The 14,423-nt window shown below is 41.6% G+C and overlaps 1 protein-coding gene across 2 annotated transcripts; it reads right to left on the minus strand.

Moving 5' to 3' along the window:
- Positions 1-7,436: 7,436 nt before the first annotated feature.
- On the minus strand, positions 7,437-13,405 carry dctn6 (dynactin subunit 6). 2 transcript variants are annotated; one of them, XM_021578302.2, is made up of 7 exons: positions 13,258-13,405; positions 10,519-10,583; positions 10,269-10,374; positions 10,078-10,166; positions 8,743-8,790; positions 8,470-8,612; positions 7,437-7,957 (listed from the first exon to the last, which is right to left on the minus strand). In XM_021578302.2, the coding sequence occupies exons 1-7, from the start codon at positions 13,293-13,295 to the stop codon at positions 7,859-7,861; spliced, it is 588 nt and encodes a 195-aa protein (XP_021433977.1). In that variant the 5' UTR covers positions 13,296-13,405; the 3' UTR covers positions 7,437-7,858. The 2 variants fall into 2 exon arrangements, with proteins under 2 accessions (XP_021433977.1, XP_021433978.1); XM_021578303.2 differs by lacking the exon at positions 13,258-13,405 and adding an exon at positions 12,093-12,615.
- Between the last annotated feature and the right edge of the window lie 1,018 nt (positions 13,406-14,423).

Below are 14,423 nucleotides of genomic sequence, written 5' to 3' on the forward strand. Positions count from 1 at the left end.
GAGCATGGTACTTTCAAAAGTTAGGTCTATCTTTCCACCCCAGACAGAGAGTAGACCTACCTTTCCACCCCGGACAGAGTAGGCCTACCTTTCCACCCCAGACAGAGTAGGACCTACCTTTCCACCCCAGACAGAGTAGACCTACCTTTCCACCCCAGAAAGAGTAGACCTATCTTTCCACCCCAGACAGAGTAGGACCTACCTTTCCACCCCAGACAGAGTAGGACCTACCTTTCCACCCCAGACAGATTAGGACCTACCTTTCCACCCCAGAAAGAGTAGATCTACCTTTCCACCCCAGACAGAGTAGGACCTACCTTTCCACCCCAGACAGATTAGGACCTACCTTTCCACCCCAGAAAGAGTAGACCTACCTTTCCACCCCAGACAGAGTAGGACCTACCTTTCCACCCCAGAAAGAGTAGACCTACATTTTCACCCCAGAAAGAGTAGACCTACCTTTCCACCCCAGAAAGAGTAGACCTACCTTTCCACCCCAGACAGAGTAGGCCTACCTTTCCACCCCAGACAGACTAGGACCTACCTTTCAACCCCAGACAGAGTAGACCTACCTTTCCACCCCAGACAGAGTAGGACCTACCTTTCCACCCCAGAAAGAGTAGACCTACCTTTCCACCCCAGACAGAGTAGACCTACCTTTACACCCCAGACAGAGCCCAGCCTACTTGAACTATGCCTACTTGAACTATGCTTACTTGAATTATGCCTACTTGCATTATGTCTACTTGAATCTAGCCTACTTGAATTATGCTTACTTGAATTGTGCCTACTTGAATTATGCCTACTTTCAGCACTGTGATTCAAGTTTCAGCACCACATTGTGAGCGACTCGACTCTGGCTTATTGCGAGGTCAATAACTCGGATAAATACATCATGGGGCAGGAAACATACTGTTTTTAATAAAAATCAATTATAGTATTAGCAAGCTATCAAAGTTGTCCTCCTTCGCCTCTTCGCACTCTCATTCTCAAACTGAACAGAACATAGGATATAGGTTAGTCTGCGCACACAAGATAGTGTATTTCTTGGACTAGGCATAATCAAATATTATTTTCGGGAAGAAGCCTTTGACTCTCCTCCTGAACTGCCACCATAAACCTACACAGCACAGCCATTGGTTAGGCAGCACATAGCACAGCCATTGGTTAGGCAGCACACAGCACAGCTATTAGTTAGGCAGCACACAGCACAGCCATTGGTTAGGCAGCACACAGCACAGCCATTGGTTAGGCAGCACATCAAAAAGAGCCGGCCTGGGCTCAGGGTTGGAATATCAACTGCAGTGTGTAATGCAGCCTAGTTGTATTTACACCATCCCAGCAGCTATCTTAGAACTATCTTTGTTCTGTGCTTCACAGAAGCCTTCACCAAGCCTTCACCAAGCCTGCACTTCGTATCCTAGGCTATGGATCATTTGATTGAGATGACACAAATAGCCTATAGGCCCATTTGATATTGTGTGCGCAGTGTAGAATCAGAGATGAGGGTCGGCATCAGGTACACGTCAATATATAGCTTAATAAGTAACTCATTCTAAAACACTGAGAAATATAGAAATGTAATCAATTACAAATGACATGACCCTCCCCTGGACCAGATAAAAAAAATACTAAACCTTCCCCTTGACTGAAATGGAAAAATCACGACCCTTCCCCATTTTCCTCCAGGTACCCATTCTGTATATTTCAACCCATCCCTAAGCATGTGGCCTCAGTCAGACTTCCTCTCTCCCAAAGCAACACACTGTTGCAGTAGTCACCGCTACAAAACCAGGAAAACATCCCATCAAAACCAATGACCATGGTTCATTTGGCAGTGTACACACTGTTCTTCTGAGTAATGCAGAGTAAGTTGGTCTCAATGGGCGGAGAGCAAAAACCATTCCATTCCTTTGACTAGCGTTACTCCACATTCCTGGTTCCTATATGGTTGGCTGGCTTGGCCACCCTTTAATCTACCTCTGACATCACTAATGAGCAATTTGCAGAAAGATTGACCTATTCTAATTGGCTGTAGGAGGCTGGAGGACGGGTCACTTCTCGAGGGAATGGGTTCTTCTTCCCAAGGTGTCTGTCCCTTCATGTTCTTTAAAGGCACAGGGGGAACAAAAATAGGTCTGTGTTCAAGGGCTTTACCTCGGTGTGGCCCTGTTTTGTCACGTGCATTGTGGTTATAAAAATTGTCAACGGATGCATTTGGATTGAACTTTTTAAACACTGAATTGGCGGACTCCGCTTATTCCTCTCCGGTTTGCTTCTTTCTCCTTTCAACCAAACATATGTTTTATATCTGACAGGGTAGCAGGCATGCCAGCCACTGAGCTCTGCTGATTAAGTATGTAGCATCCCTGTGCATGGAGATTTGGTTTATCCTCAAGGACAATATAGGGATCCTCCACCTCAGTGATGTGAGACTGAAACTTGCACAGAACAAAAACAATAACGTAACTGTGTCTCCACCCCCCCCACCACACACACACCTGACATGTATCAGAAGAATACCTGGAATTGTTTAGCAGAATAAATCTCCGTTCAAATAGAGGGGGTAAGGGGGCCCCTCTGTGCTTTTGGGAGAGTATAAGCTGCAATGGGTCAGAGAGTAGATAAAACGTTGAGAGAACAGAGGACATCTTAAGTGTGTCCTTTAGGCTTGGCTTCCATTCTGTTGACACGTGTAATGGAGTATAACGTTCTCTTGGAATGCTTCTGAGAGGTCCTAAAAATGTCTTGAGAGAGAATGTAATTCAAAAGGGAGGACAACGGGTTACCAGTGAAGTTATACTTTCTCCTTTGTTTGCTGGTGAAGAAAGTGTACAGGGTTAAGAGTAAATCAAAAAAAAATTGTCATAACTTGTTTCTCCAAAAATACTAATTTAGCAAAGACGCTTATCCAATAGTCAGTGCATTCAACTACAGTAGGTAAGACAACCACATATCACAGTCATTGAAAGTGTAAACATTTTTTTGGGGTGGGACTTTACTAAGGCCTGGTGAATCCAAAATAGTGAAGCTAGCTTTCATTCTGGATTCATCAGGATAGACTTCAGGTATGTAAATTACCAAAGACTTAGACTTTACATAAAACAAAAACAATGTTGAGGTCTGCTTAGTCTGACAACCAGCTGTCTGTGACTGAATATAACTGCTTGTTTGATTATACCGTTATACCATCTATATTTTTGACAACTTTATCCCAGACTTGATAAACTGCGATCTCTGATAACGTTTGATTTAAATGACAAAGACAAGAGTACGCAAGAAATTACAAGGTATTTTGATGAAGGAAAATGATTGGAGCTACAGTATATAAACACAGGCAGAATTGCTGTTGCTGTTTACTTTCCATTATATGTGTCTTTTCTTCTCCTTAAAAGCTAAAGCTGTTGTCCTTTTTTCTTATACTATCATTCAAATGGACATTTATAGAGACTGATCCCAGGCAACTGGCGTTATGATTCATGTTATGGAAAGTTTCCTGATTGCGAAATCTATTTTTCTTTCAATATCAACAGATTATATCAACAGATGCATAACCCCCTGTTGTGAATATTGTGTTTGTCAAGCACAACTTCAACAATTTGATATCCATGTCTAATGTCTCGAAGGCAGAAACCAATGCTGAAATATTAATGCTCAATAAAATAGGTTTGCGGGCAAAACCATAGTCCCAATAGAGACGAACTACATGTATATGGGAAACCTTGTTGATCTAAAGGCAAGGACAAGGAACGAGGACATGACAACCAGTGTAGTCTTAGTCCCTGTAGGGATGAAGTTAATTATTCCTGTTGAAATGCAATGGATGCCACTGTGCCCTATAGGTCACATTTCACATTTCAAAAGGGAAGCAGACCAGGATGCAAAGGTCAGCTGTCAGAAAGCCTTAATCTCCTCCAGACTAATAGTGGCCTCTTTTCAACATGACCGACAACAACTTGACTTGAACTGCATCTAGTTTGTGTGTTCAAACCGTGTACTGACTATGGAAATAGACGAGGTTCTATCTATTTTGCAAATTATGTTTGTGGTTGGCTACTAAGCTGGTTGGTTGGTGTACACTGTCATCCCCAATAAATTGTGAAACATTTTGTAAAAGAGGTTGGCTTTCAGAACAGTGGAAGGGAAATGTATGTTGTTTAAATGGCTTCTACTGATGCCTTAACATATAGAATTAGAGAAAGTTCTAGAGCAAGTTCTCCTATATCAGATGCTCAGGTACTAATATTTATGGTGGCTTAAAGGTCCAATGCAAACATTTCTTTATTTTTTTTATCTCAATATTAAATCATGTTTTGAGTAACAATTTAAGTACCTTACATTGATTTTGTTTTCAGTTAAAATGGTCAAAAAGAAACAAAGATAGCTTCTTAGCAACGAGCAATTGATCAAGCAAGAATTTTGCTAGGACTGTCTGGGAGTGGTCTAAGTAGGGAGGGAAATACTGAAAGCTGTCTGTTATTGGCAGAGAGGTTTGGAACTCTCTTTCTTATTGGTCTATTAACACATGTACTGCCTGGTGACGTCATCCGGCTGGCCAAAACTCCATCCTACTAAAACAGGCTGAAATTTCAGGAGGTCTTCTCAAACAGCTCTTACACTAAAAAGGGTATTATCATTATTTATTTTCTTATTCATTAATTCACCAATTCACCAACCTCATAGTGTGGAAATATATATAAACACAGGTAACCTTTAAGACCTTTAAGATAACATGCTGTGGGGCCTTTCTGTATGTATGATATAGTTTCTAGTAGACTAAATATTAGTGTTACGATTTAATTATGGCACACAGAAAAACAGACATAATTTTGCACACAAAATGGAAACATGACATAAAATGTGAACTCTTTCATGGTTGATGAATGTCCAATCCTGCAAAAATACTCAAGGAAAAACAATCATTCAGACACAACAACAACAAAAAAAAATAATGTTTTAATTCACCCGTGACAGCTAAGCTAGTCTTCTTCAAAAAGACTGTGTGTTTGGGGAGTATAAATAACTAGCTCCCAAATATAGCATTGTATTTCGACTTCCTGCTTCGACTCCCTATCAACATATTCCCCTGCCTCTCGAGCTTCAGAAAAACCCGTCCACAGATTAGAAAAGCCACAGATGCGCACGCGCGCGCACACACACACACACACACACACACGGTCCATGTCGCTCTGCACATCCGCACAAATGCGCCGGACATCTGTCCCCCCTTGTCAAAATTAAAGTAACTGATTGGCGCTGCGGAGGGCAAACCCCAAACTAAAAATTGAAGAAGAGGGGGTGAAAAGTGAAAGTGGAAAGTGAGGGCCCCTGCTGCACTCCACTCTACCGGTGAAATAATTAGCCCCCTGGTTGATCTGGGGCTCATTCAATGAGTATTGGCAGTTTGAGACGCCAGCTGTGCTTCCTACCATGAGCTGCTGCATTGCGGCCGCATGAAAAGTACAACAAAACATTCTCCATAGGAGAAATGTGTGTGGGCTGTCTATTGGTCACTCTGTTGATGTTATGAATTTTGGGGGCAGACACAGATTAAGTTTAGTCCTAATTTCTCCATTGACTGCTTTTCAGACCAGGACTAGGATTAATCTGTGTGTCTACCATAACAAAACATTTGACCTCGTTTCGAATGTATCCGTTGCTTGAATTACTTACATGGCTTTGTAGAAAAAGTAGCTTCTAGCTTGTGCTGCCCTCGCAGCAATGACAGGATATACATACTCCATTCTCTTTCGTCTACATAGCCATAGCCACTGTGCAAAAAACTGGTTGAATCAACATCGTTTCCACGTCATTTCAACAATATGATTGGATTTGCAAAAAAAAAGTAATCAACATTATGGCATTTTTTTCACACAGCTTTGAACCTAAATCCAATGACAATGTGAAATGTTTTGTTGATTTCACGTTGAATTCACGTTAGTTGACAACTCAACCAAATGTGAATTAGACGTTGAAATGACGTCTGTGCCGGGTAGGGAAGATAAAACATGTTTCATTAAAAAGCTCCCCTGACACACACACACACACACACACACAGGAGAGGGGTTGTTTGTGGTGCAGATGGAACACCACACAAGGGGCTCTACAGAACAGCCTTGGGGGCAGCCATTGTTCCACCCTGCTCTGTAGTGAGAGTAGGGGTAGCAGCCACACCCCTGCCCACTACAGTGTACCAGCTGTATATCTAGAGCTCCCACTGTGTTGGCCTATAGTGCAAGGCTCCACTCTGACAACCCCTGATAGGAAGCACCGTGTCATGCTGACAACCCCCTGCCTTAGAAGATTAATGCCTTCGGCAAAATGTTAGCCACTCCTAGTTTATTTGGTCCAAACAAAGACTGTGTAAATAGTCTTGTTCAGTATTTGGGTCATTTCACGAATGGAGTGCCTTTTGTGTCACCCGGACATTATGTGTGTACATTTTGATAAAACACTCAATTTTCCAGTTGAATCACATACATCTACACTTTAACTAAAGTAAACAAAAATAAAATAGTGTGTTTTTATTAAAATAAATGATTTGATTTCTATGAATGTTCCACGTCATGTTTGTCCGAACATCTAGAAAGATTTTAACCCACTTAACCCCAAAATGTCACCACTGTCGTAAAAGCCCATATTTTGTTGCTTTGAGAAAGGAAGTTCTGAAGATTATTATTCAATTAATGTGATGAATTTACATTTGTCCCTCAGGTTTAAAAGTCAACCGTGTAAAGTTCAAATATTGTTAAGAATGCATTCAATTTCCCCTCCATGTTGCACACAACAAGCTCCCCCCCCCCCCCCCCCGTCACAAGGGGATTAAATCATCAACCCTGTCACTTTTATGGTAATTTCTCTTAATTGAACTTCTTGAGATGGGAAAACACGTTAGTTATGAAGTTGAACATGTGCTCTTTATGACAGAATGTTAAAATGAGAACAAATACATAGCTATTTTTCACAAAATTACTATAGACGAACGACACTCTATTCGCAGAATGACCCATGCATGAATATTGAATACGTATATATGTATATATATATATATATATATCATTTTATCTTGATATCATGTTCTGGGATTTATATTCCTACTTTTGAGGTATAATGTTCTTTGAATAATGTTACATTAGTGTATATATGGCAACACCTTGCCCATTAGTCAGACTAATCTGTTCAGCTATCGGAAAATACTTTCTTGACTTCTTAACAAAAGGGCCCACTGAGCCAATAACATCAACCTGTGACTAGTCTCATGCCCAGTGTGTCATGTATCTGTGACTGATATGGGTGGAGGGTAAGCTACAAGAAATTCCTCACTGGCACCTCCTTGTGGAAATAAAACAAATTGCGTCATAAACATTGAGGAAATCTTTCATGGACTACTGAGCCTGCTGTCTTGTCTAAACTGATGAATCCATGTTAAATTGTACTGTTTCTTTTAAATATATTTTTATTTCACAACAACCAAAGCTGAAAAATATACATTAACATAACTGAATCGGCTAAATTTAAGACAGAAAAACAACATATGACAGTTGAACAGACAAAAAAATAAAAAATGATACAATAAAAAGGTGCAAGATAGACAAATAAGAAACAAAACCAGGAACTGCATTACTATTGGTTTAGCTAATGACCCAATGGAGTGCTGCATATGGGCTCTCTCTCTTATGATTGGGAATTGAGAAAAGCTAGGAATGTGCACTCATGCCTCAGAGGAGAGAAACGACTTCTTACGTGGTCTAGGACAATAGCTGTAGGACATCAGGTCTAGGATACATTTAGTCTCTACACCTTTCATTGTTAAGGTCTGGTGAGCGTCAGAGAACGCTGATCTTTGGTTAGTCAGAGGTTAATTTCTGACAGGGGTGGAGGTTCCTTTGACAGTCTTCTTCATGTGATGGTAGTTGGGCAGGATCTTCATGAGGAAATCTAGCTGAAGCGTCTGAGGCTGGAAGATACATTTTTGTTAGAACATTTTAAATCAACTGTCAGAGGTTACAATATTAGAAGATAAAACAATTCCTAAGCATTTAAATCATAAAATTAAAAACCTATCCCCTGACGACAATATCAATGCCAGCACTAGCATTGCAGAGAACATATATATATATACACTTTTTAAAGGACAAAATATTTTCTTGGTGTCCTTTACCACAATCACTTTCTGTACCTACACTGGCATAGCATTTAGTGATGTATTGGGCTAGCATTCTCAGTGGTATGCGAGTATGGACATTGGCACATGGGGTAAGCAGGTAGCCTAGCAGGTAAGAGCGTTGGGCCAGTAACCGAAAGGCTGCTGGTTTGAATCCGTGCCGACTAGATACATTTTTTTTTTAAAAGTCACTTAACCCTTAAGTGCTGCTGTAAGTACCTCTGGATAAATTACTCAAAATGTAATTGTCTTGTATTATATCTTCCTTAGCGAAGAGCTAGGTGGAATTCATGGTAGGAACAAACCTGAGGCCTTTCTGTCTGCACACGCCTCATGCAGTTAGACCCGTAGATGACTGTGTTCTCGGGAATGACCTCACACGTATTAACCTGGCAACAAGCGCCGACGATACAGCCACTGGTGAGAATGACGTTCTTCCCTAGGTCCGCTGAGACAGAGAGCGAGGGTTGTACGTCATCATACAGACTGCATCGAAAATGGCTTCCAAATTACAACAGAAGGGTTCATCATTAATGGCCTATGTATAGGCCACACGTGTTTTAAAAAGCATATCCTACCTTTTGACTCGATGACATTGTTGTCACCAATTTTCAATGCTTGAGAGACTTGAGAAGTTTGTTGAGGGTTAAACATGAGAAGTTGGTTGAGGGTTAAAACCTTGAGAACCTGGTCGAGGGCTCAAACCTTGAGAACCTGGTCGAGGGCTAAAACCTTGAGAACCTGGTCGAGGGCTAAACCTTGAGAACCTGGTCGAGGGTTAAAGGTGAGGAGTTGGTCGAAGGTTAAAGGTGAGGAGTTGGTCGAGGGTTAAAGGTGAGGAGTTGGTCGAGGGCTAAAGGTGAGGAGTTGGTCGAGGGCTAAAGGTGAGGAGTTGGTCGAGGGCTAAAGGTGAGGAGTTGGTCGAGGGCTAAAGGTGAGGAGTTGGTCGAGGGTTAAACGTGACGAGTTGGTTAAGGGTTGAAGGTGAGGAGTTGGTTAAGGGTTGAAGGTGAGGAGTTGGTTAAGGGTTGAAGGTGAGGAGTTGGTCGAGGGTTGAAGGTGAGGAGTTGGTCGAGGGCTAAAGGTGAGGAGTTGGTCGAGGGCTAAAGGTGAGGAGTTGGTTAAGGGTTGAAGGTGAGGAGTTGGTCGAGGGTTGAAGGTGAGGAGTTGGTCGAGGGCTAAAGGTGAGGAGTTGGTCGAGGGCTAAAGGTGAGGAGTTGGTCGAGGGCTAAAGGTGAGGAGTTGGTCGAGGGCTAAAGGTGAGGAGTTGGTCGAGGGCTAAAGGTGAGGAGTTGGTCGAGGGCTAAAGGTGAGGAGTTGGTCGAGGGCTAAAGGTGAGGAGTTGATCGAGGGCTAAAGGTGAGGAGTTGGTCGAGGGCTAAAGGTGAGGAGTTGGTCGAGGGCTAAAGGTGAGGAGTTGGTCGAGGGCTAAAGGTGAGGAGTTGGTCGAGGGCTAAAGGTGAGGAGTTGGTCGAGGGCTAAAGGTGAGGAGTTGGTCGAGGGCTAAAGGTGAGGAGTTGGTCGAGGGCTAAAGGTGAGGAGTTGGTCGAGGGTTAAACGTGACGAGTTGGTTAAGGGTTGAAGGTGAGGAGTTGGTTAAGGGTTGAAGGTGAGGAGTTGGTTAAGGGTTGAAGGTGAGGAGTTGGTTAAGGGTTGAAGGTGAGGAGTTGGTCGAGGGCTAAAGGAGATGAGTGTTAAGACAGTTTCTTCAACTGCTCCAAAAACGATTTGGGAGATAACACCAAACAAACATGTCATTACACTACTTTGTTATTACTCCTCTTGTATAGACATTAGTTAAACTAGTCTTTAGGCGATGTCCCTCATTAAAAAAGCAATAGCATCACAGCAGTTTTCTTGAGCAAATGGTCCACAACAACCGGTCATTGTGATTACGTGTAGTAGAAGGATACCGCAACCGACTTCAAACACATTGTTGATTCCAATCGTCATGGTCTTGGGTTCAACTCCTTCAGTGTCAGGCATAATATTTTCTGGATAACTAAAGGTCGTAGGGCAAAATGTAGAGAAACAAAAAAAGAGCGTGTTAAAATTGACGTGGATGTACTGGATACACAGCTAACTGCAGTCGAGACCTACCTACCTGTTAATGATGAGAGCCTGTTCCTCAATCAGGTTGCCTTCTCCAATGATAATAGGGCCTGCCTCAGCTATAATACGTGCTTTCGGGTGGACCACTGTTCTTGGACCTGCCGGAAGGAATAGACGATTGATACATCTATAATGCTACACAGCTTGCTTATTTTTATTTGGAGGAAAATGGATAAAACACTGAAAGATACTTGATGGCAAAAAAAAAAAAAAAACAGTATGGAGTATGAATAAAGTCTTACCAATGGTCACATCTCCTCTAATTTCACTCTCTACACACACAACTGCTCCAGCTGCAATGTTGGCACTGCAAGAGTTGGCAGAAAATACATGAAATTGTGATGGTAGCTAGTCATGACTTGCCTGACTACTCCAACTGAATTCTTCCGCTACTCCGTCGTTTGCTACATGCTTCAGTCTGGAGATCGCCGTCGTTGAAGTCGTTTGTGGTGATGTCAAAATGAGGGGTGTGTTGTACCAAAAAAAGTAACCAGCGATTGGATCATCTCTAACCAATCAAAGCCAATGAGGATATTTCAAAACGCCGCTTTACCCACATGTTCTGCGATGGGGGTCCCAGACAAAAAAACAAACAATAAGACATCCAGAGTGGATTTCCATTCTAGAAATCGTCAGGGAGGTACTCAGATCCAGAATCAATGGTGGAGTTAGATTTGCATGGCCCGGTGCCCCGAATGGGTGGCAATCTTACCAACAGAATGGTCCAAAATGTCCAAACTCCGCCCACCTGGGGCACTGGGACATGCAAAAACGAACTCGACCAATGCTGAGAGAAACTAACATCTGTGGCCGTAGCAAGGAGTTCGGGTAGCAATCTTACCAACAGAATGGTCCAAAATGTCCAAACTCCGCCCACCTGGGGCACTGGGACATGCAAAAACGAACTCGACCAATGCTGAGAGAAACTAACATCTGTGGCCGTAGCAAGGAGTTCGGGTAGCAATCTTACCAACAGAATGGTCCAAAATGTCCAAACTCCGCCCACCTGGGGCACTGGGACATGCAAAAACGAACTCGACCAATGCTGAGAGAAACTAACATCTGTGGCAGGCAAAGTCATGACAGTGGGTTAACTGGTCTAGGAATAGTGGGTTAACTGGTCTAGGAACAGTGGGTTAACTGGCCTAGGAACAGTGGGTTAACTGGCCTAGGAACAGTGGGTTAACTGGTCTAGGAACAGTGAGTTAACTGGTCTAGGAACAGTGGGTTAACTGCCTGTTCAGGGGCAGAACGACAGATTTGTACCTTGTCAGCTCGGGGTTTGAACTTACTAGTCCAACGCTCTAACCACTAGGCTACCCTGCCGCCCCATATACACTAAGCTATCTATTTACTAGCCTACTAGGTCCAATTAAACATGTTTATTTGTTGTAAAGGCTCCTTGGGGAATATGAACCCATTACAGCCAGGAAAGGTGAGCAATATATTCTGCAATAGAGCCCCACAGCAGAGGTGTCATAATACCCATCAAACCTAGCAGTCGAACAGGGAAATGGTTCTAATAATTTTTCCACAATACATTTTTTTCCCCATTGGGGATTTTTTTAGAAACACTTCAAATAAGGGTTTTGTTTTGTGTAGGCTTACTTTGGTGTGACGTTTTGATAACCTTCTCTTGGACAAGGTCTCAGATTCAAAATGGCTAATTAGCATCATCTCTAGCTGGAACATTTACTAACAGTTATTGTGTACATTTTACAAGAAGGTTTACAGAATTGCCCATTTAAAGAAATGTTGCCAAATTATTCATTACTACATTTAGCTAACATTTGATAGTTAATCCAGAAATTCTTACCTTTGCATCGGTTCGGCAGTCTCGACCAGGTCATCATGGCATTTGTAGTTCGTTATGATAGCCACATTAGCCACCAATTAGCATTACATTTTTGGGTGGTAAATACAGGTGAATATATTGATAAAAGTCAACTTGTCCTAGAGAGATTTAAACATCATGCCAAGGTAAGCCTACACGAAACACAGCCCTTACTTTAAGTATTTCTAAAAATCCCCTATGGAAAAAAAATGTATGGTGGAAAGACAATTGGAACCATGTCCATGTTTGACCGCTAATTTTTATGTGTACTATGACTCTTACTGTGGTACTCTATAGTTATGAAAATAAAATAAATAGGAAAAAGATTCCTGTGTGTAATTATAAGATTCCTGTCTATTTTAGATTCTAAAAATAAACACACATTAACGACAAATGGCTGCAATCTTGTTGATATGTTTTCTGTTTTTTGTTGACTAAGCTTTCATCAAAATACTTAGAACCATCGTAACCAACGACATTTCAACAACTACAGCATGGTCTAAGGTTTGCGGTGACGTGAGCACATTCTCACGTCAAGTTCCATTTTTAAAAATGTTATAAAGACCAACTTTTGCACGAAAAACTGGTGCGTACACATTTTGGGGTATATTTTATATGTACGATTTATAAACGTCAGTTGTTAGTCTTTTTTTTAAACCTTTGTAGGCAAGTCAGTTAAGAACAAATTCTTATTTTCAATGACGGCCTAGGAACAGTGGGTTAACTGCCTGTTCAGGGGCAGAACGACAGATTTGTACCTTGTCAGCTCGGGGATTTGAACTTGCAGTTACTAGTCCAACACTCGGCTACCCTAGGCTACCTTGCCGCCCCATTAAAGATACATTAAATCTGTCAATTACGTTTGCTAAGCAACAAGATAACAACACGTCACTTAAGACCAGAGACGTTGTCCATCTCTGGTAAAGGACACAACTGAATATATTCTATCATCTTTGATATTACTGAGGCACGGCACTGGTTAGCTAGCTAGCTAAATGGCTAACAACATTACTGGGTGTTGCCTCTTTGCTAGCTAGCATAGCCAGCCAGGAAATACATTGACATATTATAGCTGCATTGTAGCAACATTGTTCCAGAAAATGTGCTTATTATTATAACCTTGTGACTAAATTAGTACAAATATTACCTTTTCTGTGGCATCTGTTTAGTGTTGGGGTCCGCCATCCTGACAGAGAAGAAGATACTATCGACAGTTGATTATGATTCTTGGGGGGGGGGAAAAAACAGTCTTGGTTGATTGTTGATGTCTGGATACCGCAATTCTACCTCTCTACTGCACTCTGCTGTATTACTTTGGTGGTGCGATTCAGTCACACCAATATTTCTATTGATTTCAGTTTTATCAGAGAGGAATACCACCATTTTTTTGGCTTATTTACTGTAATCACCGAGTTTTTAGACTTGCTGCAGTCTGCAGAACTTCAATTATCGTTGAGAAGGTAAAACAGTCTAACTAAATATATTCCATATAAGAGAACCAATGATCTAGTCTAGGCCTACATCATCACCCAGTGATCAACACACCAAGGATCAATACATTAACAGGGCACATGCCAAGGGAACCTGACCTCCAGGGGGCCCACATTGATTTTGTTAGTTCATTCTCACTCAGATATCATAAACAGTGCATTCGGAAAGTATTCAGTGTCCCTAGACTTTATCACCATTGTGTTATGTTACAGATTTATTCTAGAATGGATTAAATGAAATATTTTCCTCATCAATCTACACACAATACCCCATAAAGACCAAGCAAAAACAGTTTATTTGAAATGTTTTGCAAATGTATTAAAAATAAAAAAAACAGATACCTTATTTACATACGTATTCAGACCCTTTGCCATGAGATTATGAAATTGAGCTCAGGTGCATCCTGTTTCCATTGATTATCCTTAAGATGTTTCTACAACTTGATTGGAGTCCACCTGTGGTAAATTCAATTGATTGGACATGATTTGGAAAGGCACACACATGTCTATATAAGGTCCCACAGTCGACAGTGCATGTCAGAGCAAAACCAAGCCATGAGGTCAAAGGAATTGTTTGTAAAGCGCCGAGACAGGATTGTGTTGAGGCACAGATCTGGGGAAGGCTACCAACAATTCTACACTAGGAGACTAGATTAACTAGGAGACTAGTGTAGAATTGCGGGAAATGAAGTTCCAAGCTTACATTTTTCTCTCCACCGTCAAATAGGAATGTTTGGTGTTTAGTTTTTATTTATTTTCTGTATAAGCGAGTGGTTTTAATTTTTAAGTATAAAGGGGTGGGGTTTCTTTTAAGTATAAGGGG

Source organism: Oncorhynchus mykiss, chromosome 21 (assembly GCF_013265735.2).
Source record: "Oncorhynchus mykiss isolate Arlee chromosome 21, USDA_OmykA_1.1, whole genome shotgun sequence".
In the NCBI taxonomy this organism is placed as follows: Eukaryota; Metazoa; Chordata; class Actinopteri; order Salmoniformes; family Salmonidae; genus Oncorhynchus; species Oncorhynchus mykiss.